At 42.3% G+C, this 27,321-nt stretch overlaps 1 protein-coding gene across 3 annotated transcripts; it reads right to left on the bottom strand.

Annotated features, from left to right (window-relative positions):
* Positions 1-2,522: 2,522 nt before the first annotated feature.
* On the bottom strand, positions 2,523-24,049 carry WDR89 (WD repeat domain 89). 3 transcript variants are annotated; one of them, XM_058826166.1, is made up of 4 exons: positions 23,949-24,049; positions 23,091-23,188; positions 22,081-22,335; positions 2,524-9,222 (listed from the first exon to the last, which is right to left on the bottom strand). In XM_058826166.1, the coding sequence occupies exon 4, from the start codon at positions 9,199-9,201 to the stop codon at positions 8,032-8,034; it is 1,170 nt and encodes a 389-aa protein (XP_058682149.1). In that variant the 5' UTR covers positions 9,202-9,222; positions 22,081-22,335; positions 23,091-23,188; positions 23,949-24,049; the 3' UTR covers positions 2,524-8,031. The 3 variants fall into 3 exon arrangements, with proteins under 3 accessions (XP_058682157.1, XP_058682149.1, XP_058682166.1); XM_058826174.1 differs by lacking the exon at positions 22,081-22,335 and having other exon boundaries at positions 2,523-9,222; positions 23,949-24,017; XM_058826183.1 differs by lacking the exons at positions 22,081-22,335; positions 23,091-23,188 and having other exon boundaries at positions 23,949-24,040.
* Between the last annotated feature and the right edge of the window lie 3,272 nt (positions 24,050-27,321).

Genomic DNA, 27,321 nt, shown 5'->3' with positions numbered 1-27,321 from the left:
TTCCTCTATTAGCTCACCATAGCACTGTGTGCAAAAACACGCCTGGAGCTCTCGAAATACCTTCACTTATTTCTGCATCTACCAAATTTGTTTATAGAGCCATCTGGAAAACACTGGCTCTTCATTTACAAGATACTATGGAGTTTTTTGGAATTTCTGCATCAACAAAACTCTCTAAAACACTCCTACCTACAGAAATTGTCAACTACAATCAAGCCTCAGGAATTTTTTGTGTGTGTGTGTGTATTTAAAGAGTATTGATAAGGCAGTTAAAACTGCTGTATTAATGCATAAATAGGTAATCCTCCACATGTTAATTTTGCCATGCCAGTAAATCTATTAAATGTGTCTAATAATAAATCAGCAAATGGATCTAATACACACCCCTGTAAAAAACCACAAATACTTCAGTTATGTCTCGTTTAAATGCAGTCCTGGGGCATCCTAAGAGCTTAGAAAATAAATGGCAGCAAATTATTCTATGAAATGGAATAAACCTGCTGACTTAGAACATCTGAAACAAAAGCAAGGTGAAACCTGGGAGACAGGAGTGTCCTCCTGGCTGGCAGGTGGGGACAACAGAGGGAACAGCAGCTCTCACCCCCTGCACATGGCTCTGAGCTCGCTCAGAACAACCGAGCTACAGCTCACTCACTGTCTAGGCATCCTGGCAATAAACCACAACAGAAATGTTAAAATAATAACACTATTAAGAATAAATAAGGATTTGGGCTTATTTTAGCCAAAAGGTTTTAACAAAGCACCACTGTTCATTCTTTGGCATGTGGTCAGATGCCTGTGTGCTCCTATTAATACGTTCCTGAATTGCCTTCATACTTTCTCCTGTTTGCAACATGTTATGGAGTTAGGACTCCATAAATTCAACCCAACTATAAGAATTAATTCCAACAATGATTTAATCTACCTGTAGCTTAATACAACACACATCTAGAAAGCTACACAAGATCTTTATTACTGCCCTGTTGATGGGTTGCTATCTCAAGGTATCCTCCTGACACATACAGCATTATGTGTCTTCATTTATCAACACAAGACTGTTTAATAAAATGCTCATTCCTTTCTAATAAAAACTAGGTTGTCCAGTGCTGGCCTCAGCCAGTCTGGTTTTTGGGGTGTAAAGCACAACCACCATCCTAATTGACCGAAGGATCATCCCACTGTTTGTCCTGATCCCTCCTATATCATTCCTAAATGGAGACAGTTCACCCAGGTCATTGCTAGAGTGAAGCCCTGAGCCTCCCTTCTTCAAATGATGCCCAAATTACTTCTAGAAAACACTGCTCTCTGCATTCTCTAAATGTCTGAGTGAAAAACTTTTAAAGGAACCTTTGAGATCTCCATGGACCAGTCAGAGTTCCCAACAGAAAAATGTGTCAGCCTCAGTTTCTTCAAGACATCAATCTACCTTTCTGCCTTCACTTTTCATGTATCTGCATTACTGAAATCAAAGACAGAAATCAGAACCCCTGTGCTTGCCTATGGGCATTGCTCTGCACAATTAAACATTAAAGGAGCCACTTCCAGCTGTTTGGCCTGCTATTTGTGTATTAAATTTATTTTAATCTGGACCTGAAGTAGTGAGGGCTGGCACACATTGTACTTGCAGTATTCAATTCCTTTAAAAATCAAGAATTTCTGTATTTAAAACACCCAGAAAACTGGACTTTTAGTCTCTAAAACTGCTTCAGCTTTTATCTAATATATTCTCCAAATCACTAATATCAAATAAATTACCTGGGATGCCACAGTCCTTCAGTACCCTATTTTGAGTTATTGGACCATTTTTCTTCCACTTTTAGGACACTTCTGCAAATGATCATTTTAAATCAGCACTGAGAGCTTTCCTGAACTCCTCCCAGTATTTCTCACTGCCAGTTCTGAGTTCCTGCAGCCACAGGCTGCTCAAGTACCACCTTTATGGGATTGGAGCTCCATCAAGTCTTTAGTCAGAGCACGAGAGAGTAAGACTGAAATTGCTATTGAAAATGTAATATATTCCCTTAAAAATATTGCTGCCAAGATTGCAGGAAGAGTATACAGAATAGTATTTTCTGATATTCTACTTCCAGAAAAGTAGATAACTTTCAAAATACAGATTTCAAAGTATCCAAAGGCAGGGGGAGGAAGGCTGGAAGAAACACATGCGCAGAAATCCCTGTCAGGCAGCTGAGACCACGCCTGCAGTGGCAGTATCTGCAGGTAACCCCTCTCCCCTTAGCCAACATACCTGTGCCAGGGCACAAACTGGTGCAGAAAAACGAAACAGAAACCAAAAAGTTATCAAATATCCTCAGAACCGCTTGTTAGGTTATCAGCAAATGACTCTGATAAGGAGCCAGGGAGCTGTACAATCACCCCAACAGCAGAAAGTTCACAGACTGAATGATGTCACCTCCACACCAACTCCCGCCCCCCTGTTTTTCATGGTATTGGAATCCCCAAATCCATCGGCTCCTGCAGAGCAGGGAGAGCAGGAGTGGCTCAACCAGTGGCTCTGCTTACTGCTCCTGGAAGTAAAGAACACCCAGCCCTGGCGAGTGAACACCTTCTGCCTCTCACCTGTTTCACTGCCAAATCACACAAACGGGAACTGGCTTTTATGCTTAAAGGGTGTTTATGTCTTGCATAATTTATTTGAGGTCCTATCCTTCTTACATCAAGCTCAAGAATAAGCTCTTACATGTATTTCTAAAGGTAGAGGGTCCAGCTCCTTATCAAGGAGCTTCCCCTGGAGAGATGCCCTGTCGGAGGGTCAGCTTGGCCAACCTCCCCTTGGTCTTCCCTCCCTGTGCTTCCCACCCTCCATTTGGTGTGATGTGGAAGTGCAGAGTCCAGCAGCCCATGCACAGGGCAGGAGCTCCCAGAGGAAAGGAACAGGACCCATCTCTTCAGAAAAGCAGGTGCCAACACAATTTGCCACTACCTATTAAAGAGACCAAGAAGACAAACAACAGAAGACCATTTTGAAGGGGTGGAGAGAAACAACTCCAAATTAACCGTGGCAAATGCAGACAAGCTTTAGGAGATGGCAAGTGTGTCAGTTCCTTCAGTACAGAAGCTTTGTCAATGAACTGACACTGCAATTAACTGTATTCATACCCAATGCCCTCCTGAAAGAAGGGAGCCTCTCCCCAAAACACAAATATTTAAGGGTGAGTGTCAAGAGGATGGGACCAGGCTCTTTTCAGTGACAGGACATGGGGCAATGGGCAGAAACTGATGCACAGGAAGTTCCATCTGAATATGAGGAAAAAGTTGTTTATTGTGAGGGTGGCAGAGCACAGGAACAGCTGTCCAGAAAGTCCTTGGAGATAATCAAACCCTGCCTGAACACAACCCTGTGCAACCTGCTCTAGGTGAACCTGCTCAAGCAGGGGGTTGGACCAGATGATCTCCAGAGGTCCCTTCCAACCCCAACCAGTCCAGGATCCTGTAAAACACAAGATGCAGCTCCAGGAGTGTGCAGGGGCTGAGTCAGCACTTCCCATGACAAAATGCATTGCTTCACACAACTCTCTGACCTACAGAGCCACAGCACGGCAGGAGCCAAGAGAAAGCTGTCATTTGGAACAGCATAAAGCTTGCATTTCATGTCTTTTAAACATTTTACTCTATCAGCTTCTCTGCTAAGGGATATTTCAATGTAGATTTGCAGTTTGAATACACAGGACATGTGCCATATACAATCTGGCCCACAGAATAGTTTATGGCTGGCAACTGGCTAAATAAATTCCACCCAGAAATGAATTCACAACTTTGGATTTGTTAAATAATTTCCTTCTCAACCCTAAAGCGTGGGTAAAATCCTACAGTCAAGTAATTGATGAAGTTATCCACAGACTATGGGATGTCATCCTGAATGTCTTTTACTTGAAAAGCAGTGGTAAGTGTGCAAGTACTGCACTTTAATTACAGAGAAAAGAAGAAGAAACAAAGTAAATTTCAGGACGTGCCAAATATAAGTAATTTAATTTTCATGTGTTTACAGCAGGATAATCTCCTGCTGCTCAGATACATCGTACAGCAGGTTTACTATAAACTCTGAATAAAGATGGACACTGGTTTTTGCATTTAAACAGACTATCTGGATTTCTGCTTTTCATTTACTGGAACAAATCTGATACTGCTTCCGGAATTCAAGCTTCCCCTGGGGTTAAACAATTCACACAGTGATGATTTCCGAAAGCTACTAGCACATAGCTTCAATTACGTAAGTTTTATAAAGGTCAGAGCTGGGCTCCTGCAAGGCCTTTGACACAGTCCCCTACTGCATCCTTCTGAACCGGAGAGAGATGGATTTGATGATGGACTGTCGGGTGGATGAGGAATTGGTTGGATGGTCACATCCAGAGGGTAATGACAACAGCTCAATGTCCAGATAGAGGTCAGGGGGTCCCTCAGGGGTCTGTACTGGGACCAGCACTGTTTGATTAATGGCACAGAAGTGGGATCGAGTGCAGCCTCAGATCAGCACATGATACCAAGCCCAGTGGCACTGTTGACACTCCTGAAGGATGAAATGCCATCCACAGGGAACCGTACAAGCTCAAGAAGCTCAAGTGGGACCACAGGAATCAAGTGCTGGTGCTGCACCTGGGTCAGGGCATCCCTTGGTGTCAGTCCAGGCTGGGGATGAAGGCATCCAGAGCAACCCTGCCAAGATGGACTCAGTGCTGATGCTGGAGAGGCTGGCCAGGAGCTGGCAATGAGCACTTGCAGCCCAGAACACAAATCCCATCCTGGGCTGCATCCCCAGCAGTGTGGGCAGCAGGGCCAGGGAGGGCATTCTGCCCCTCTGCCCCTCTCTGAGAGCCCACCTGCAGTGCTGCATCCAGCTCTGGGATCCCCAGCACAGGAGACATGGTTCAAAGGAGGCCACAGAGATGCTCAGAGGGCTGGAGCACCTCTGCTGTGAGCACAGGCTGAGAGCTGGGGTGGGCAGCCTGGAGAAGAGAAGGCTCTGCTCAGACCTTGCTGCAGTCCTTCCATACCTGAAGGGGGCCTATGGAAAAGATAAGGACAAAAGTTTTAGCAGACCCTACTGGGATGGGACAAGGGGTAAAGGTTTTGAATAAGAGAGTAGATTCAGCCTATATATAAGGAAGGCATTTTTGACAATGAGGGTGGTGAAACACTGGCACAGGCTGGATGCCCCACCTCTGGAAACATTTGAGGTCAGACTGGATGGGCTCTGAGCAACATGGATGCATTGAAGATGTCCCTTCTCCTTGCAGGGGGGTTGGACTAAATGGCCTTTAAAGGTTCCTTTCAACCCAAACCATTCTGTGATTCCATGATTCTTACCAATGCTGAAGCCAACTTGGAGATGTCAAAATTAACCTAAGAGATTAAATACTGTCAGACAAGTTAACCTGATTTCGAGTCTATTATTATTTATGTGATCACACATGGATTGTGCCTGTGCTCTGTGCTCTATAAAATAGTGTCTGCAGCCTACAGAAGCAAGCAGTGCTAATTACTTGTTCACATGTGGTTCCATCTATGTTTATTTTGTGGGTATTAACCTGAAATTAAGTCAACACAAAAGAAAAAGAGAAACAACAAAATTGAGTATTTTCAGAGGCAACACAAGCCTCAGTCTCGTGACAGCTGCTGTGGCTTTGCGGAATTTTAAGATACAGACACACATTTTTTCCCTTCCGCAGCTATTTCTGTTATGCACGTAAAAGGGAGAAATCAGCTTCCCAGGGAAAATCATGGCTTCAGCTGTGACTGATACAGAACAAATCAATATCCACATAATCCAGAAACAAGATAACAGGCACAGGTTGCATACTGCAAACTCTTCAGTCCCAGAACTCCCCACCTCTGCTGCTTTAATTCAGAGGCAGCTGGCAGAGCACACTGGAATTTCACTCAGCAGACACTTGAAAGCAAGTGGAGGCAACCACAAGCTCCCTCTCTGTGCATTTCTCTATGTGCACACTAACCTGTCTTCAAGAAATTAAGCATGAGACAGACCCAACGACATTATCTACTGAATGTGTCAAGATACCAGGAAAAGAGTGGATAAACATCTTTTTTAGATGCTTTACAGCAAGTTATTGTTTGCCAGCAAGTTATACACTGTACCTGCAATGAAATAGGTCTCAGAATCATCCTTCAGTCCCCCACCCCCATTGGCACTGAACCAAGTCAGGCCCATGAGGGCTTTACAGTGAATTCAGAGTCTAAAGCTCTTGGTCCACTCTGTACACAATAGGCAAAAAACAGTGACCTGGGATAATAAATCTTGAGAGGGCACATGACCCAGGTGCATCATAGCCCTGACACTCACTGCCCACCTCATCTCAAAATAGCACAATGTAATCTGGAAAGCAACAGATAAGGATGTTGGGGCAACATGAATTTAACACAAGTAACAAAAAAAAATGTAGAGAGCTGTGATCTTCAAATTGAAGCTGCACTTTTAAATAACCAGCAGTAACAAAACCAAGTGAATCATCTTATCACCAACAGGCAAACCCAAACTAACAATGGATTCACAGTTGTGGCTAAAGGGTATTAACAGTTTGTGAAACATCATGTGGAAACTCGATACTTGTGGTTGAAAAGGATTCAATTCCAGCGATGATTCAGGCATCTTCAGCACAGCTGTAACCATACACTGGAATATGTTCTGTACCTCAGAAACTGTTTCTAAACTCCAGGATAATCCTCTAAACCTGATGTTCAGGACTTTTTCTGAAAGAATTACCTATCCACCCTCAAGGGAAAAGATAAAATAACCCAACCCCTCTTAAAAACCTTTGCCAGCTAATCTATAACAGAGCAATTCTTAAATATTCTGGTGCTGGTTTCAGTTGTAGTGCACATGTGTAACTACAGCCTCAAATACCATTTGCCTGCAGTGGTCCTGGGAAGGCTGGAGGTGAGTGTGTGTGCAGAGCCAGAAGCACAGGCTGGAGGCTTCCAGCAAAGCAGAATAAGCATGAAGTCTCACCCATTTTACAAGAACAGGGCTGGTTTTGCACCACTCAGTGGATATTTGGTGGAATAATAAAACAAAGCTCTCCTGGGGAGATGTCCAAGCATAAACCTCTGTGCAGAGAGAAACATTTCTTAAAGGACCCAGGCCAACCTCTAAAAGGTTTTGTTGAAGTCACCTCATATCAGGCTGTTCCTCCATAACTACAGTCTCTGAAGGCAGTGTTCATTTCTGGGTTTTAGCATTCCCACTTGGCATGTGATACCAGTTTCTTTCAAGTCAGGGTTTAGGATTTTAAGCAGCACTGGTGTAATTATACCCATCAATTTCTCCAACGCACCAAAGATCTCCCCAATCTTCCAGGTGCACTTAGTAGGAGAGAATGAAGCTGCTTGCAAAATTCTTGGGTATTTTCATGCAGGAAATAATGCCAGTTTAACAGTTCTCATACTCATACAAATTAGCTGCTGTTTGGTTGAATACATTCATATCTGCTATGAAAAAGATGGCTCTATCAGCTGCTTCTTTATGAGCCTGTTCTAAACCAGTGATGTGACAGTGCAACACTACTTATTTTCTGTTCCATCAGAAAGTAATTCCTTCAGGCATTAAGATGTGACATAAAATCTTTTACTAAATTGAGCAATTTCATTAAGTTTTCTGTGAAGAAAGCAAAATACAGCATGGAATACAAAAGCTTTTAAAATGTGCCAGGAAATATCATTGGGAAGGTAACGAACTATGCAAGCCACAGGCCTGTATTACACATTTAAAACATTGTCTGAGACATTAAATAACCACAGAAATAATTTTATATAATATGATTTAACATCAGCTGTTGAAGAACTCAGGAGCAAACATTTACTCTTTTCTGATTAATATTAGCAACTTAAAAAAAAATAAAGGGCATTCTTCTGATGACTGAAATACATTCCCAGGGGGAATTCAAGCACCACAGTTCTTTCCACAGAAAACCTCTAAATAAAACACAGCCAAGTATTGCCTAGGGAGATTAAACACCAGGAAAGCTCTGCACGGCAGAGATTCCCACTTTAGGCATTTCACTTTTTCCTGCTTTTGAGGGAGGTGTTGTGAACTCTCACTCTCTTCTGCAAGGAAGAAGAGATCTTCAGAGATGCTTTCTTTGTGAGGGACCTTTCCACAGCCCCAGGTTTCCATAGCAACAGCTGAGCATCCTCTCCACCCGTCAGCAGAGACTCATCCGTGGGGCTCCAGCAGAAGGAGCGGACGGTGGCCGAGTGTCCCCCACACAGGGTCCCCACCAGGCTCAGGCCATCGGTGCCACAGCTGACCAGGTGGATGTCTCCTGTGGAGGTTCCCCCAACCAGGAAGAGTTTCCCTGCCTTTTCGTGGTACAAGCCACCCACCAGGTAATGCAGGCTGTGGTTTTCAGTGCGGACTGACTCTCTGACATCCAGAACATGCAGCAGGGTTATTGGCTCTTCGGTGTCCAGCTGAGCCATGTCCCACCAGCAGAACCCCTCATCGTGTGTCATGCAATAGATCTGTTTGTAATCTTCCCCAGACCAGCCAAGAGAACTCACTGATGAATCTGAATTGCAAGTCGATATCAAAGCATCATCTTCATTATCCTTATTGATGTCAAACACATTCACCAAGCCATCGGTTGACCCAGACACTACCAAATTGGGTTCAACAGGATGGAAACAGATTTTGGTGATGTCATCATTGTGACTTTCAGAATAGACTCCCAAGGGTTCTTTAGTGGCACTGGCACAGTCTGTAATGCCTCTCGCATCCCAAAACACCAGGAACGTGTCGTTTTCAACTTTTTCCGTTCCGGCACAAACGATGAGGTCACTGCAGCTGACATCGAAGCTGATGAAGACGTTTGAGGGATAGCCACTGAACACCTGCACAGGCTCCTGCGCGGCTGAGCGAACATCCCAGCACTTCACCGCGCCCTGGCTGCAGGCTGAGAACACCACGCTGTCACACGTGTGTGCAAACCTGACCCCGCTGAGGATCCCGGGGTGGCCGCGGTACTCCCGCAGGAAGCGCAGCGTCTCCCTGTCGTACACCCTGATGGATTTGTTGGAACAGGAAACTGCCACGAAGCGGCTGCTCCCGGGCTGGGCGGCCGTGGAGGTGTCGATGTCCAGCAGGTAGGAAGGTTTCTCGCTGGGCACGCAGCGCCTGGCTATGCGCAGAGCCGCCAGCTGCTCCTCCACCTTGTCCACTGCTGTCATCTCCCCAGCCTGGCCAGAAACCTGCAGCAAGTAAAAGCCAAGGAGAGTTTTAATTACAACATTCTTCAACAGTGTTAGCTTTAAAAGCACGTACGAGGAAGCATCTCGTGCAGAGGTGAGGCACGGAGCTAAGATTCAATTATCCTGATGTCCTCCTCAGCACAGCTTCATTCACAGGAACACAGAACAGGAAAGGGCTCCCTGATTCAAGGAGTTCAGTCTCCTGTGTCTGTAAGCACTACACCAGATAATCCCCTTAACAGATTAAACAGTCTATCTGGAAATCCTGGGAAAGTCACTTAGCTAAATTTGCTTTATTATTTTTATAGAGTAACGTGATGTTCTCCACAAGTGGAAACAATAATGAAGTCACCCCCTCTACCTGAGCAGGAATAAGTTTTGTTCTAGGAAGCACAGCCCACAAACAGCTGCATCCGTACAACTGCGGGAGACTTCTTAAGTGAACTTCTGTGCTGAGGGATGTGCACAGGGGAGAAAGAGAACAAGACCAAAATTACACAGCACTACAGCCTGAAATGGCCTGGTGAGGTAATTTTACAAGTATTTAGGTGCCCAATGACGCACAGAAACACCTGCCAGCGTATCAGGGACCACCTAAACAGGCTAGTGACCTGTGGAATTCACTGCAATTAAGCACCTCAACGTTTTCTGAGCCTCCTGTAAAACCACAGAACACTGGCTTTTAGTGCAGCTGATAAAAATCTTCCCTTCAGAGGCAATTCCTCTCTGGCACTACCAAACACTCCTAGAAACCCAAACTATTTCAGCAATGCACACAAATGCAAACTTTACCCAGCAAAACTAAAATTGAACAAAATTCTCTTGGATCCTCTCACAGATTCATTTGTAAAATATGCCCTAAAAACAAAGGAAAAACATAGTTTTTATAACACAAAAGAAAATTGTATTCTGTAATTGAAGTAAAGACTCCATAAATTCACAGTCAGGAAAAGCACAGCAGCATTTACATTTTAAAGAGATATTTGCAATGGATTTAGTGGTTCACAAACTACAATCATTTTTATAAGGAAGATGTAGTTATGTTATTGCAGTCATCCACTTCTGTCAAAAACACAGGTTCAATTATAACACTATTCTGTTTTTAAAAAGAATCAAAACCTAAACATTGAGGGAATCACAGCAAGTTTTAAGGGGTCTAGTGATTTCTCACTGGTACTGATATTTCCTTAAGATCTGGACCAGCAGCCAATCCCAGGCACCACATGCCTGAAATGATCCTTTAAAAAAAAAAAAAACCCAAAAAGAAATGGAATAAAAATCAGGCAGACACAGAATGCAAGAAAATATTCTCATGCCTTCCCAGCTGTTCTATCATCAATTTTCCTGCAAATGCTACAGGCTCGATTTTTGGGGGTGGAATGTGCAAGTTTCCGTGTATTACTTGCTTTAGTCATAATTATTTTAATTGTCCATGAGAGACCAAAAACAAAGAAGAAGTTGCTATGACAAAGCTGCATTCTGCTTTTTTTTTTCTTCTTAGCGTTGTTTGTGGTTTCAGGGGTTTGCTTTCCCTCCTCTGGTTTGGTGCACACAAATATTCACGACACCATGTGACAAACCAGCAAATTCTTAAAAAACAGCTTAAGCAGGCACACATAAAAACTTAATTCCCAAGTCACAAATAATCTCACTAAGCTATTTGCCTCAGTAAGATCCTGACAATGAGGTCCCCAGGTTAATCTTCTACATCAAAGCAACCTTTCAGAGTACATCTACCCGTCATTTTTGCCATAAAATGCAGACATCCTGTGGAAACTCCTTTCCCCTCTGAAGCAAAGAAGTTCAACGTGTTTTCTGGCATTACCCTGAGTACATCCTACCCACAGAACTTGTTCCCTACTTACTTTTCTGGGTATGTCCTCAGATGAAACAAGCTTTTACTAGAACTATTACATAAAGCCAACTGTTCTCAAACACTGTTTGCTACGCTGCTTAAACACAAAACTGTTAAATATCCATGCAAATCAATAATATAAACTGAAGAAATAAAATATTTGTAACATTATTAATTAGGAAAACTGCTTAATTCAATTTACTGAAGAATTACAATGGAAGCTTCTATTTAAATAGTTTCAAACATGCATGCTTGAGGGTGAAGAAAGGAGTTTCTGTAAACCAACTCTCCTGCAGTGTTATGGTTACTAAAAAAAATCAGCTTATATCTGTAAATTTCTTGTAAGAAAAATGTAGTTTTCCAAGCTGACCTGAATTTCAAGCTCTAAATATTCAGACTTTGTCTACTCAAAAGGCCAAGTAAACTCAAACAGACATGTTCCTGACAAACGTCATCCATTTGGAAGGCAAGCTGCAGTTGTTTAAATATTACTGACTATGATAGAGAGTATCTTTCAATAAGCAGTTTCTACAACACTCATGTCAGAGCTTTTACTGCTGGGGAAGGTGAGGGAACTCTACAAATACTCAGAAGTTGTAAAAAGCCAGAGTCTGCAAAAGAAGGTTCATTCAGTTTTAATAATGTTTTCTGGGAAATAAAATTAGCTCAACACAACTCTTTTGCCCAGAATAACTTAAGTACAGCTATTCTGAAATACCAGAAAATGCTGTTCATGTTTTCAGGCAGAAGTGCAATTTCTTCCATCAGGAAGCTGAAGGGTTCTGTTTTCAATTCTATTGCCACTGCAACAACTAAGACTAAAAGTTGTGTTTGATGGCAGCCAGTTTTTTGCTAAAAACTCAGCAAAATGTCTGCCTTAGTAAGAAAGTCTTCAGACTATTATGAAATTGTGATTGAAGGTTATATAAACAATTCATGCTCAAACTTCAGGGTGTAGCTGCCAGCCCTTCCTTTTCAGAAGGGGAAGTCACTGTTGTATTTTGATGGGAAAGTTTAAATGGCAGGAATAGGATCTATGTTAAATTTATGAGACAAATAGGAAACAATGGTCTTCCAAACACAATAGAAGATAACTGAGCACTGGACTGCAGCCACCTACAAAGCACATGGTCCTCTGCACTGAAGCACTTTTAGTTCCTTAAGTTCAACAACAGAGGTATCTGTTTTCCAAAGAATCCTTTGGCAAAATCTGAGTCTTGGAAATGTTTTGGACATAGCAGAAAAGCCAGTTGTGATGACCAGAGAGAAGAACTGCTCATGTTCGTATGACAAGCTCTCTGACACAAAGAGTTGTACCAACAGCTTGCTCTTGGACTGCTCCAGTCTCAGAAGAAAATCACAGAGGGCACTGGCCAAAAGGTCATCTTTTCCCATGGCTCCTCCTCTGCTCAGAACGTGAGGTAGTTCATTACATTCACGTTTTTCACTTTCTCCAGCAAAGTCACCCATGGTCTGCATCTATAGTCTCAACACTGACAAAATCCAGGTGATGTCAAGGTGCCAGGAAACCACCACCACTGGGATGACACACCTGGCTGAAGGTGTCTGGCTCTGGCCACTCACTTGTGCTTGAAAGAGAGGTGCAATCCCATCCTTTGGGATCACCATTCCTTACGTGGAACAGCTGAACCTTTCAGCTGCATCCACATCTGCACCCTCCGAGCCAAGAAAAGCCACCTTTTATAATTAAACCTGAAACTTCTATGTAATTATATCTAGACTGCTGGAACTACACGCAGGTGATTTATTCTATGAATTCAGTACACTGTTATATGCAACCCCTACATATCTCCTGGATACCACAACTACCAGAAACAATAAGCTTCTGGAAGGACACTCAAAACTCATTACATCTTGGGAACTCAGAATAAATACCATTCTCTGAAATAACCTAAAATATTTTGACCTCCAGGGCATCCTACGAGGCTCCTTTAAAAAAGAAATAAACTCAATGTTTAGAATAGAAGACACGCAGTGGAAGTGAAGCCAAAGAAGCAGGACAGGATTTTCAGATGCTGTTCTTATGTGGTTTTCACTGGTGGAGTGTGGAAACAGCCACACAGCAAGACTAGAAGCAAATGGCTGTGCCAAAGGCAGCCCTTTCCAACCGTGGAGAAATGAAAAGCAAGTACCTATCTGCCCAAACTAAACACTTAACACTGTCTCAGCACATACTGCTGTGCTGTTTGTGCAGTATTCTAAACGTTGCAGCTTCAGTTCAAGACAACAGGCTCATCAGTCCTCTTCAGTCCAGAATGTTTTTCAAAAGACAAACCAGCAAATCATAAGTTATTTCCCTTTTCCTTTGAGTGGTGTACAGAAGATGCTGCCAAGTGGCATAGTTCTTCTTTCCAAAAGGGAAAGTTAGCTCAAAAATATAGAGAAATACAAATTTTCCTTTGAAAAATACAGGGAAAATTATGGAAAAATGGCACATTCTCAAAGATTTAATCACTAACATAAGAGTAACTTATGAGTAGGAGGGCAGAAACACGTAATAAAAATTAAGAAGACCTGTAGTTCTGGCAATCTTCTCTGCAGAGGTCAAATACCAAAAATAGCGAGGGATCTGAACAGCAGCAGATGAAATCTTACACTGTTCTTTCCTACAATAAACAATACAAACAGACCCTCCCTTTATTTTCACAATTATTAAAAGTTCCAGAGCAAGCTGAGAACAAACTCGGAGCTCTGGGCAGCGGGAGGCAGCTCGTGCATGCACAGGACGTGTGGTTTGCATTTGGGAGCAGAGCTGCCAGTGCAGTGCTGCACCTCTCCAGTGCAGGGAGAACACCCCAGTGCATTTCCCCAGTGCAGGGAGAACACACCAGTGCATTTCCCCACTGCAGGGAGGACACACCAGTGCATTTCCTCAGTGCAGGGAGAACACACCAGTGCATTTCCCCACTGCAGGGAGAACACCCCAGTGCATTTCCCCACTGCAGGGAGAACACCCCAGTGCATTTCCCCACTGCAGGGAGAACACACCAGTGCATTTCCCCATTGCAGCAGCCTGCAGAGATCTCTCCCCACTGGCACCACTCCCCATGAGAGGATGGACCAGCAAATTATCTGAGCACAGAGGGGAAGCACAAAACAGCCCCAAGGAACTCAGTTTCTCCAGCACACACTCTCCCATAGCTGGGTTTGTTATTTCACCCAAACAGAGGGAGAAGAGGTTTTTCCAGCATTCCCACAAAGCCTGCTGAAGGCAAAGAGCATTTAGTCATCAGGCAGGAAGGGAATAAAATCCACGAGAGGCTACGCTAAAGTGCAGAGACAAGATGTAACTGCCAAGAGAATTATTTCATGCTCTCCAATCAGCTACATCTTGCTTCCAAATGTAAGGCACAGTCAGAAAGAAGCTCCATGTAATTCTTCATTTGCAGTACAGAGAAAATTCTATCAGCAGAATGGAAAGGAGAAAAAGATAAAACACAAAGTCTATGGGAAGATCAAAAAAATTAGGTCTACCAACCTACTTGCCTTTGATGAAATCAGTCCCTGCCCTCCCACCAGGAATGAGCTTTGGGGTACAATCCTGTTTAGCAATGGAGAGAGGAGTGTAGGTGGGAGAGAGAACCATGGAAATGGCCTTAAATAGTATTGGTTGGAGGGAAAAAATAAGAGTCAGAGGTAGGTGAGAAAAAAAGGAAAAAGGCTCAGTGCTTTGGGGTTCAATAATTGAGAAAAAAAAAAATTAATGGAAACTACAACTGTTCTGAACTCATCCTTTGGGGGCATAAGCAAGTGTCCACATCAATGCAGAAATAAAACCTCTTTTGAATATTATACTGGACATCCATAGAGAGAGATTGCAAAAACAACTTCTGAATTGCATTTAAGCACAGCTTTAAATGCATAGATCATAAAAACCATACAGTGACTATTTTCATCAAAAGAAAACTTTCAGGTTGGTTTTTTTTGGTGTAAGTCTGCATTCCAACTAGAAAGATCTATCCTGATTTTGCATCCAGCACTGGAAAATCTGGTGGAGGTCTAGAGAGATCTAAAACACTTAGGCTTGCCTTCAGGTCCAAAGTGCAATGAATTAACATTCAAACTTGAGTACCTGAAAGCCTATTGACAGAAATTCATGAACCAAAGAGATGGTAAAGAGCTGCAAAAGATCAGATGACCAATTGAAAAAGTGTAGAATAATCCAATGTACAATTAAAAAACTCAAATAAGCTAGAAAGCCCTACACAAAACTATAAAAATGTCAAATTACAAATTTTGGCTTCAAAATTAAGGCAAATTTATTAAAATATGATGCTCAGATTGCTAACATGGGAAACAGAAGTTTCTATATACTCTAAGAAACTGTGTAAAACAGTAATTCAAGCATGTTTGAGAATATCCCTTTTTCAATCTTCTGTTTTCCTCCAATTCCATGCTGGTGACACAGACCTACTAACAGAGGAGCCAGAAAGGAAACTGTCCCTGAAATCCCACTCTGCCATGAGCAGCTGGACCCAACCAAGAACTTCCCTGTGAGTGGGAACTTTTCTTGTAGTGACCTGACCAGGTAGAGGATGCAACTGCATCCAGGTGTGGGTGAGGTGGTCATCCAATAAGGAAGTAATAAGAGGATAAGAGATGCTCTGTTTTACTCTCCTGGCTATTCTCAGATCAAGCTGGCAGAAGCAATCCTATCTTATAAGGGCAGGTCTGAAAGAGTCCCAGGCAAAGGGTAAATTTCAGAAAGAGGTACTGCAATTGGGCTATTCGTATTCTAAATTCTATATATTATGTTTTCTTCTTCTTTCCTTCTGGCAAAGAGTACTGTATTTAAAAACACTCTGAAAGCTCATCTGTGCCTAAACTGCACTCTCAGAAGCCTCTGAACAGGCTTTTTGAACTGGATTCTAGAGAACAGGAAAACTGTCCTATTGCTGGGCCCTTGCTTTTGCACAGAGCAAGGCTCTGATATGGGGGTCAAAGCTAAGGCTTGTTGTGCCTGCTGCCTGTAATGGAACCACAGCTGTCCTGCCTTTCTGCTGCAAACCTTGAAGAGAATCCAAGTCTCGGCATTCTGCACTTGTGCTTATCTCATCAGACCACAGCCACCACAGAAAAGTCATTTCCTTTCTCCTGCAAGCGCCTCCCACCGAACGCATCATCCTGAGATGACTCCTTGCAACCACAAACAATGGAAAGAAGATCCAGGACTAATCAGCTTCTCAAATAACAGCCAGCCAACAGCTGCTGGAAATCAAACACGGAGGGTACAATGGTCACCTGCATGTAGCATTAAGTTTTGATCCATTCACATTTCAACACAGCAGCCACGAGCAGCTCAGAGGTTCACGCTCACTAACAGCATTCTCCTTTGTGAAGAGGTCCAACAGCTTTGCTGTCTGACTTGGCACTAGAGCTATGCACTGAGATGGTCATCTCAAACCAGACAGAAATAAAGTATTTATCTAAGTGGATTTGAACAAGAGCCTGGCCTACAAACACTTCCCAGCTCCGACTGTGGCAGAACAGCTTGCTGAGCAATTCCCAGCAAGGGCCAACATTCACTCCTCACTTTCCCAATCAGTGAAACAAGGACAGTGTTTTCCCAGCTCACAATCCTTGTGCACACTAACGTTAGTAAGTACAGCCAGCAGCACACTTTCACACAAAAAGCCTTGCTCTGAATATCTACACTACAAGATACAATGCAAAAGTCACTGTGAGAGTGTAGAGCACCTGCAAAGTCCACAATCAGAAAGTGCACTGATGCCCTTTCAAGTTTGGGATTACAAGAAAGGACTCCAAGAGTGACAATTTGCAGGGCCATTTTAAGCTGAACAAAATACCACATGAACAGGCAACACCAATGATCCACCCTACAGAGAAAGGTGAAAGGAAAAAATTACTTACAAAGCTGCATGAATAATTTATTGACTCTGAAACGCCGTTTATTTCCTTCAATTCAGACACTGCCACTTAATACCATCATCCTCAGATAGAAGAAACCTGGACGTAAGTAAGAAATTTTCCCAAAGATTAATAAAATCTGCTGAAATTCTTCCAAAGAATTTATTTCTACACCACAGGAAGCCTGGGAAATTTCAGCCTGAATTTTGCAGCAACCGTAATAAAAGGATATAAAGAAACTTTGCTGTAATTGGAAAAAGAGCTTCTACTACCACACGTTGATATTTAAAATATTTACAATGACATAAAGTCAATGTTTTATTTACTGGAATATTTTAGAAATTCTTTCACAACAGTAATTTACCTTAAGCACACTTCATTATTAGACTTTATTAGAGCTCATTCTTCAAAACACAAAACTATTACGTTTTCAAGAGTCTTTTCTTAACAACCCAAGCTCAAATCAGTTGCTGGTGAAGCAGGTAAGGAGATAATTCCCTGCACGTGCAGATGTAGGGGAATACAAGCCAAACAACATCTGTGTGCTTGGTAATTCTCAGCCCCACTCTAACATCACAGCTCAAGCAATTCTCTGCTGTTCCAGATGTATTGCACAGACACAAACATCTGCCAAGCCTAAGCAGGGAAAACGACTTCTCCTCATTTTCCTCATCTGCTTCCCCAGAATCTGCAGATCACCAAAGTGTCTTTGCCAGTCACATCCCACAATATCCATTATTTTTTATATTTAGCTACTGCAGAACGTCCCCATGTCAAGGTAATTTGTCAGACCCTCTCTAGTTTCAAAGCAACAAGAGAAACTTGAGATCTCTGTGTGCCCATGACAGCTCACAGACTATCGGTTTCCAAAACATGCTCTTTGTGCACAGTCTGACAGCTGGAGGCTCTGCTGAATCTTTATCATGCCCTAAGCTCAATTTTCAATGCTTTATAGCAGACAAAAGGAAAAGATGTCATCTAAGTGACAACAGGAGGATGGAAGAGGGTGAAATAAAGGGTTTCAGAGCTATGTTGCTTTTATCCTTATCAGGAGAATTTACTTTTGAGTCTCCACAAAAGATGCTAAGGCATCAAGGATGTGAACATTGAACAAGGCACTCTCTTCAGCTCTTTGTTTTCTGGAGCCTTTAGACAGTGCTTACTCTTGAACCATACATGAAACTCCAGCAGCCGCTTCACCAATGCCATAAAAGACAAAAAAAAAAAATCAGCTTTTCCTTTTCATGACACCCAAATGCACAATGATTTTCCATACTCCACTGGAAGTTCACATTCAACTGCTTTTTCACTCTTTAAGTGATTTAGGACTCAGTCACAAGAAATAAAATTATGAAAGGGAAGATCAAAGAAGAAAGTGTGCAGGTATTGTTACTCCAGACTTTCTGATCAAGAGGTCCACTGTAGGCAGCAACACAGACAATCCCTGCTGGTAAAAACAGAACTCCATGTTTTTGCTAGGACCCACGAACTCTGAAGACCTAGGTGGGGAACTTACTTTTATGAGAACCACAAAAACCTTTCCAAATGTCTTCAGCAGCCTGTTGCCCCAAAATAAGACAGGGATAAAAAGCAAAGTCGAGAGCTTTTTGCATTTTGATAACCCTGCTGCCAAGCCATGTTTGTTCTCAATGCTTAAGTAAACCCATATTTCACAGGGTCATAGCAGTGCCAGCAATGCCCTCTGCTGAGGCCAATGTCTGGATAACTAAGCCATAATCAAGTGCAGAGAAGAAAGGGTTAGATGATGCAGGTAATGGATTGTTTATTTCACAAGAAGCAGCTGGATGTTTTGCCTTGTGTAGCTTGAGCGGGATACAATGACTATCTACAGACACATCAAAGGAATAAATGCTGGGGAGGGAGGGGAGCTACTCAAGAACAATACTGGCACAAGAATTTAAGAGCATAAACTGACCATAAATAAAATATGGAGCAGAAATCATAAAGTTTATCTTACAAAATACTTCCCAGTTATAACAGTGGAGGTAAAAACTTTTAACTGTCTTCATCTGCTTTTACAACTGCGCCAGCTTGGCACCCACCACTGTCCTTGCACAGCAAAGAACCCAAATAGGAAGGCACACTGAGAAACAAGCAACTCTGAGATAAGCTGGCTCACTACTCCCTTCTGGAAGATACCATGCTGCCAGGCAGACAACAGCAAGACACAGTATTTGCTCAGTCCATAGTTTCAAAAGCAGCGTTAGGATCTCATTAAGGAGAGCATGTATGTGCACAGAGAGCACCCAGCATCCAGCCTAAGCTGGCCTCCTCTCCACGCTCCCGAATGTCGGGACAGCAGCCGAAGGAGCTGAGCCTCCACACAGACACATCTAATGCCAAGGATTTGGGGTGGAAAAGCCCAAGTTTGGGACAGCCAGGGGCTGTCATTCCGCTCTCGGCCACCGGGTGTCGCCAGTGACCGCCCAGAGCAGCTCAGAGCGGGAGTGGCGATTTACCCGATCCTTAATAAAGCATCAATATTTTATTTCTTCCTCTTAGAAGACCCCGTTCCTCAAATCAGACCGTTAATCAAAAATCTCGGCCTTCTCTTAGAACTGCCTAGTGCGAAAAAAGGAAGGAAAAAAAAAAACAACCCAGCCAAATTCAACTAACACCACAACTTGTCTTTCTGAACCATCAGGGGTTAAAAATGTACACGTTCTTTATTAAATTCTCATTTGGTGACTTTAATCCACAGATTTCGATCATTCAGACTTCCTAATAATGCGAGATGCAGTTCATATGTCCATGCAAGGCACACATGAACATACAGGGAATGACTGATTGTGCATTTGTATTTGCCCATCACCCAAACTTCCTAGGGAAGAGATGAACAAACCAAACCCAGCAACTACAGAACCCTTCCTCCCTCAATCTCTTACACTCTTGTCTACCTCCCACAAACATTCCTGAAGCAGGAATGATCAATGCACGTGCAAGGTAATAGCTGCCCAAGACATTAAACCACTAGAATTAACTTCTCTTTAAATCTGTTTTTCTCCCGTTCAAAACTGAGTATGTATTTCCTTAGATATCCTGACAGACATTGAATAAAATAAAATCATATCCTCTTACCCCCAAAAAACTCCTTCATAAATCGCATAAAAAATAAGTTAGAATTACTAGTAAGAACTTTATGTTTCTAAACAGGAAATTTTGCTTTCACAGCTGCTTGTCCCTTCTGAGTGCACAAAGGAGTAATAACGCATAATTCCAATTCTTCCACTCATTCCCACAGCAACAAAGATACACAAATTATTATTATGAAAAAATCCTCAAATTATTGAGAAGTGAACAATATCTGAAGCTTCCTATTCCAGGTACTGCCAGCATACAACTCAAATTTGCCAATTTTAATTAAATGTTGGGCTGTCTTTTCACCAATTTAACTGCTCACCAATTGTACAGCAATTTTGTATCTTATTTTTAATGAGCAGCTGAGCAATAGTTTATGCAGGAGAAAGAAGAAAGATCCCAGTAGTTATAGTGAGCTGCAGAGAGAGGTGCACATGAAAAGTTGTTAATCAGTTAAAAATACAAAAAAAAAAAAAGTTTCTGTTAAAGAAAAAAAGAAATTGCAAGAAAGGTTATAAACAATACAGCAAAACAATTACTTTACTTTAAAACTTATTTTGAATTTACATAATTTAATTTAAATCAGCATAAAAACTAAGAGCATGTTAATGCACCCACATTTTCACAGATGAGATTCAGTTGCCATATTAAACAAAGAAGCTTTCATTTTGATTTTTTTATTAGGTTTTCATTTATTTGGAAAACTACATCATTTTTTAAAAAAACTGTAAGTGTCCTTTTAAGGCCACTGTGCATTCTTATATGAAACAAGTCTCAAAGAGGAAAGCAATAGGAGCTAATACATTTTGAAATACTTGCATTCCTCCATCTCCTGCAAATTTAGTCTCAAACTTTAAGGTCACCTCAAAGCATTTTCAGCAATACAAACAATGTGATAAAAAAATAATACAAAACCCTGATAATATTAACAATCTGGAGGAAGTGTTTTCAGATTAATGTGAAAGAGAGGTGATAAATTAAAGTCTTTAATGGGTATAAACAAGAGTATAGATGGTTTATGTTGCAAAGGATAGATGATAGATAGTAGATAATGTAATAGTCCTTCTGGACTTTAACACCTGACATAACCAGAATCAAAATTTATCAGACTGAAGAGTTTATAGCATAATATGAACTTGTTAAAATGGACAGCTGCAAATATTTGCTTCCTGCCAGTACTTCTAAATTATACTGACTGTTGAAAAGACTCATCCTGTAAGACCAAGAAACAGAATAGAAAACACACTCTTCGCTGGGACCTTCAGAACAGCCTACTGGAATCACCAAGTGCTTGTGCTGCATTTTTTACAGTCCTGTACACTGCCTTAGCTTCTTTCCCACCCTCAATTCCTGCTTTGTTCTCACTGAAACAGTTTGTTAAAACTTGCCTCAAAGTATCAGCTAAGGCAAAAATACATAATGGAAACAATTCAGCCGATCCAACATTTTGGCATCAGACATCCTTCACTCCCAGTCTAAAGCTTCATTTACCAAAGCACCCATCTCTATCCCATTTCCCAGTCCCTCCACCTTCCATTCACTTAAGAAGCTAAAAAGGCACTGTATCAGTCACGTGCAGAACATATATTTAACTAACCAGCCCCAAACTAAATGCAGGAGGAAATAAGAAAGAAAAGTGCACCAGTGAGAATTTATGTAACTCTTCTGTGTTAACTCCTCCCTTAAAGGAAAGGGGACAGTTGCAGGGACACCAGAAGGGGAAGATCTAAGGGAGGGGTGGGTGGTGGGTCAGGCTGAAGGTCCTTGAGGAGGACAAAGTTGAGGTTGAACTTCCTAACCCCACACGGGATTGGGCAATACACTCTTTTTCTGCCTTTCTTATGTCCTCCATCGCCCATCTTGCACCTGAACTGCAAAAGCACACCCCAAAACCTTGCCAAGTGCCTGATTCACAATTCTCAACACTTCTTTTCAATGCCTGGTGTGAAAGCCACTTATGGGCTTGTCCTCACACAGAAGAAGCTGTGCCCCATAAAAAACATCTTTTCACTCACCAAATAAAGCCAAGTCTTAGATTGTCTGCAGAGGCAGCTTGGTATCAACACAGCCGAGCAGCATGGTAGTGCTGATTTCCTTCTGTTTTTCCCATTTTTCTTTTTCTTCCCCAAGAAAATCTTGGAAATACCATTATTTCTATACTTCCAGTAAAAAGCACAACAAAGCTGGAAAATGCTGCCAGCTGGTAAGAACCATCCAAATCTCAGGAGACCTCCCACGCAGTCAGGTACAGATCAGACCCCAGGGCTGCCCTGCAAAAATGATGCAGTGAAAGAAAAAAACATTTAAAAAAAAAAATATCATGAAAGATTGAGAGAATTGGGATTGTTCAGCCTGGAAAAGAGAAGGCTTTGGGGTGACCTAATTGCAGCCTTCCAGTACCTGAAGGGAGCCTGCAAGAGAGATGGAGAGAGACTATTTGCCAGATGCTGGAGTGACAGGACAAGGGGAAATGCATTCAAACTGACAGAGGGCAGGAAGAAATTCTTTACTGTGAAGGTGTGAGGCCCTGGCACAGGCTGCCCACAGAAGCTGTGGCTGCCCCATCCCTGGGAATGTTCAAGGCCAGGCTGGATGGGACTTGGAGCAACCTGGCCTGTTGGAAGGTGTCCCTGCCCATGGCAGGGTGGTTGGAATGAGATTTTAAGGTTCCTTTCAACCCAAACAATTCTATGATTCTATGCTCGTTTTTAAAAAAAATTAAAAAGCCACCTGAACATCATCGATCATCCCATGCACAGAAGAACTCTTATGTGGAAAAAAAATTATTATATTTATTTCCAAAAAGTCTGAAAAGAGGCAGGCCACAGGTCAATGTTTGCCCAGGAATTCTGGGCCCACCTTTCTGTACAGGGCTGCCCTTGCCCCATAAAAAGATATTTGGAAGAAAACATAAACAGCTACACCAGTCTTTAACTCTGAACAAAAAGAAACCAACATGTAAACTTTAAACAAGCACCATATAAAATTAGCACCCAGAAACCAAGGGGTTTACATGGACACCAACCTGCTCGATTACTCTGCTGACAGGAACAAATATCTTCAAGGAGCTGCCCTGCACACACACTTCACTAAATCTGATTATTCTCTCAAACAGGAAACCCACTGAAAATATTAGGAAATAAAAGGCATTAACATAACTTAATTCTGAGAGCAAAGTTTTACAGAGTTGAAAACCAGCATACTAAGAAAAGAGCTTGTGTTTCTGCATTCTTTCAAATATGTAACACACGTCTAGGAAAAATTAATTTAGAATTATAGGATTATAACCAGTATGAGCTAATAACATAACACAGAACTGACAATTCCACTCCCTGTATCTTGTAGGAAAAGTTACCTCTGCAACATAACATACTTTGAGATATCCGTTGATCATACAAAATATAATTTAAAGATAGGCATATTATAGCTTTGGCAGTAGTTTCTGTAACTACTTTTTTATTCCAAACCATAGAAAAGTTTCTTTTCCTTTCTTCCCCAAGGGAGTAAAACTACCAAACAAAAAAAAAACAAAGTGCAACTTTTCATTTCTTCTTCTGATCTTTTCCAGATTTGTTGGGGTGTGGGTTTTTTTTGTTGTTTTAGACTGTTATAATTATTAATAAAGATTCCCATCTGCACCGAACCTGGGTGAGGTCAGCTGGTGCTTACCAGCACAACTCCACAATACACGCATTTTTTTGAATTACAGAACCATTAGGGCTGAAAAAGACATTTATGATCGAGCCCAGACATTAACTCAGCACTGCCAAGGGCACCACTAAACCTGTCTCCAGCATCACATCCACACGGTTCTGAACATTTCCAAGGGACGGCGATTCCAGCACTGCCCTGCCTTAGCCTGTTCCCTGCCGGTGTTCCTTACCCGGATCTTTATCCCGGTCCCGGTCCTGATCCGGTCCTTGTCCCTGTCCCTGCCGGTGTTCCTAACCCGGATCCTGATTCTGATCCCGATCCCGGTCCCGGTCCCGGTCCCTCAGAGGGGCCCCAGCCGCCGCCGCGTGCGCGCCGCGCTGCCCCCGCCAGCCCCGCCCCCGCCGCCCCATTGGCTGCAGCGGCCGCCATCTTCCGTCCTGAGAGGCGGGGAAGGAAGCGACGCACGGGAAGGGGATTGGTGCAAAGGCGGAGGGGGCGGTGCCAGTAATCGGCGCGGTTTGATTGGCTGGCGCAGGGAAGCCCCGCCCCGGGGCCGTGGTGCGGCTGCGCGCGGGCGGGGCGCGGGTGGAGGGCGGCGGGAGCCTGGCCCGGAAAACGGGAACGGGAATGGGGAAATGGGAAACGGGAAACGGGAATGGGGAAACGGGAATAGGGAACGGGAATGGGAACGGGGAAACGGGAATCGGGAACGGGAATGGGAACGGGGAAACGGACACCGGGAAATGGGAAACAGAACCGGGAACGGGGAGATGTGCTCCAGGGCTATGGAGCCACGCAGGGCTGGCACGCGGAGCTGCATCCTCCAGGAGAGCAGGAACACAGAGGATTATTTCCTAGGAGGGACCCAAACACGAAGAAGGACAAGAAGGTTAATTAGGTTTCCTTTTCCTTCAGCTTGCTGTTAGATTTTCCCAGGTCCTTATTTTTTTTTTCCAGTTAAACTTCCAAATAGTGTTTTTCTCCTTTTTTTTGCTTACCAATTACTACGCTAACACATCCAGGCTATGAAAAGGAAGATGGAATAATTAACATATTCTTTTAATGTTTTTTTTTTAATACTGCCCCAAGTTTTGCAATTCAAAATTCCTTGTTCTACTCTGAATTTACTGTTCAGCACTGATGAGTAGCATTAATCCATAACCTTGGATGGATGTTACTCAGTGAAGAAAAGAATTTGTACCTTTATTTTCATAGCAGTTCAAATAAGATATGTTTTTTTTCTGATAAATGGTGTAAATAATAATATAGACAAATAAATAATTTCAATACTTTTTTTTAAGCATAGAAATATTTTCATTAGCTTAGTTTGCACTTCCATTTTTTAAAATTGAAATCTAAGCATTTGAGCTGACTATGTAATGTTCTAGCCAGATAAAAAAAGCTTTAGCTAAACCAAATGACATGGTCAAGTTACATGGACAATGACCATAGAGCAGCATAAAAAATGCCAAGTAGTTCAGTTTAATGACACTTTAAAGCAGAAAGTCAATCAAAAGACTTCAAAATACAGTTTCATTTGTCTGTCACTGCCCATTTGCAAAATTTTAATTCTACAAGCTTTAGTATAACTTATTTTTACTATTTCTACGTATGTAGGTATATAAATTATGTATTTATGTTCTACCAGTGCAATTATCTTTCTGTGAGCAGAGATTACCCTTTTCTACTGATAACATTTTGAGTAGTTTATTAGAACCAGATATTCGCATTCCTGAGGAGTCACAGATGCACAGCTCTCCAAACTCCCACCTGCCATGAAAAAGTGCCCCCATTTTGTTTATTTTTGCTCCCTAACAGGTATTTGGTTGACAATTTTACAGTGCACTGAACACAGAAAAATATCTAAATATATCAAAGCACAAAGACCCACATTACACTCTTGTTTTCATAGTAAATACTTTTCCCTCATTGTGAAGCCTCATCCTGCCAGAGCTGTCACCCAGAACTAAAGTCTGCTCACACTGGTGAGATTAGTTCTGAAGATTTCCAAACAGGAGGCAGATTATTTCACTGAACACACAATATGCATTATAAGGCCGTATTTCAAATGTCAGTATTACAATAATATTTTCAGCTGGTAGTTTTTCATCCGAGTTTCCTGGGGCAGTTGCCACGAATTCATCAAATACCTTCTGTTCATTGTTCATGTGGTAAAAACAGCTGCAAGATAACTGGGAAGCCACAGTTCACAGCCACAGATTTGGTGCCCAGTACTCCCAGACGACTGCAGCTGTATTAACAGAAAATAGCATTTTTTGGATAGCACAGCAGTGCTGCTGAGTCACAGTGTACCATGGGAGAGATGCAGCTGTGAAGTTTACTACAGGAATTGCGGGGCAGATGCTCCAGAGATCACTTGTATCTCTTGACAGTTACTTTACAGACATAAAAGATACTTTGAGAAAGGAATCCACCTAATAAGAAACCAAAGTCTAAACAAATCCTGAGTTTCAGTGTCATGTACTCTGGGCCAGAGGTCAAGAACTTAAACAGCAAATTGTCTAGAATGAGAATTTTCTCTTTTGCTGTGTGTTTGCATCTACCTAATATGCCAAGGTTAATTTTGTGGCAGTGTAGTTTGGCTACCTTTGCCAACTTTTTCAGTCCAGCGATTTGCAATTAGCTCGTATGTGCATAGAGGCAAAGTGTTACATACCAGGGATCAATGAACATAACTCCATCAGCAGATTCCTGCAGCTGAAGTAGCAGAAGTTAATGTGGTTTACTGGAGAAAGGGGTTTATTTTTAACATCTTTTAAAGGTACAGCTTATTGGTTTCACTTTTCAGTTCTCCTCTGTTTGTTGGGGATAAGGGGGAGCAGGAGCTCACAAACCTCTCCCTGGCATTCTTTGGCAGTTCTCTCTGCAGAACTTGACCAAGCGTACAAGTGAGGCAAATTTATTACGACTGATGATAATCAAGTTTTGGGATTTACTGAAGGCACTTCAATGCTTAATTGCCACTTAGTGCTAAATAAGCATTTAATAAACCAAAATCAAAGGCTGTTTAAATTATATACTCTAATTACATAGTACAATAAAAAGAAGTTTTGATTGCAAAGTCAAGTTGTTGGGTAAGGACACCATTTTTAGAGGTCAGCTCAGAGCTAGCAGTGCCTGACTTTACATAACCTTCCTTCATTCTGCAGTAACAGAGCTGTGTGTCTTTCATCTCTTTATTATAGCAATTCTTTGTTTTAATAATGCTGCTGTTGGAAACAGTGCTCACAATATCTCATACCTGCACAGGGTGCCAGGTTAAGATTTTATATTGGGTTCTGTTGAAAGGAAAAACCTGGGCCGTGCACTGCCTGCTCCTCCTCAGCCTCCGTTTCCTGTAACTGTCCCCAAGAGGCTGAGTGGATGTTCTAGGCATGTTCAGGTAGGAAAAACAGACTGCAGACACGTATTTCTGTTTTCCTGGTCCTCCTCACTACTTGAACACCCCTGTTAGGGGTTTATATATTGAAATTTGATTTTTTTTTTACTGGCAATTTTGTTAGTGGCAAGAATTCCAGATTCCTCCCCAAAGCAGAAAGCTCAAGCTGGGCACTAAAGCAGGAGCCTTCCTTGCACCTGAG

Source organism: Poecile atricapillus, chromosome 1, assembly GCF_030490865.1.
Source record: "Poecile atricapillus isolate bPoeAtr1 chromosome 1, bPoeAtr1.hap1, whole genome shotgun sequence".
Taxonomy (NCBI): Eukaryota; Metazoa; Chordata; class Aves; order Passeriformes; family Paridae; genus Poecile; species Poecile atricapillus.
This window is presented reverse-complemented; position numbering and strand designations above follow the sequence as displayed.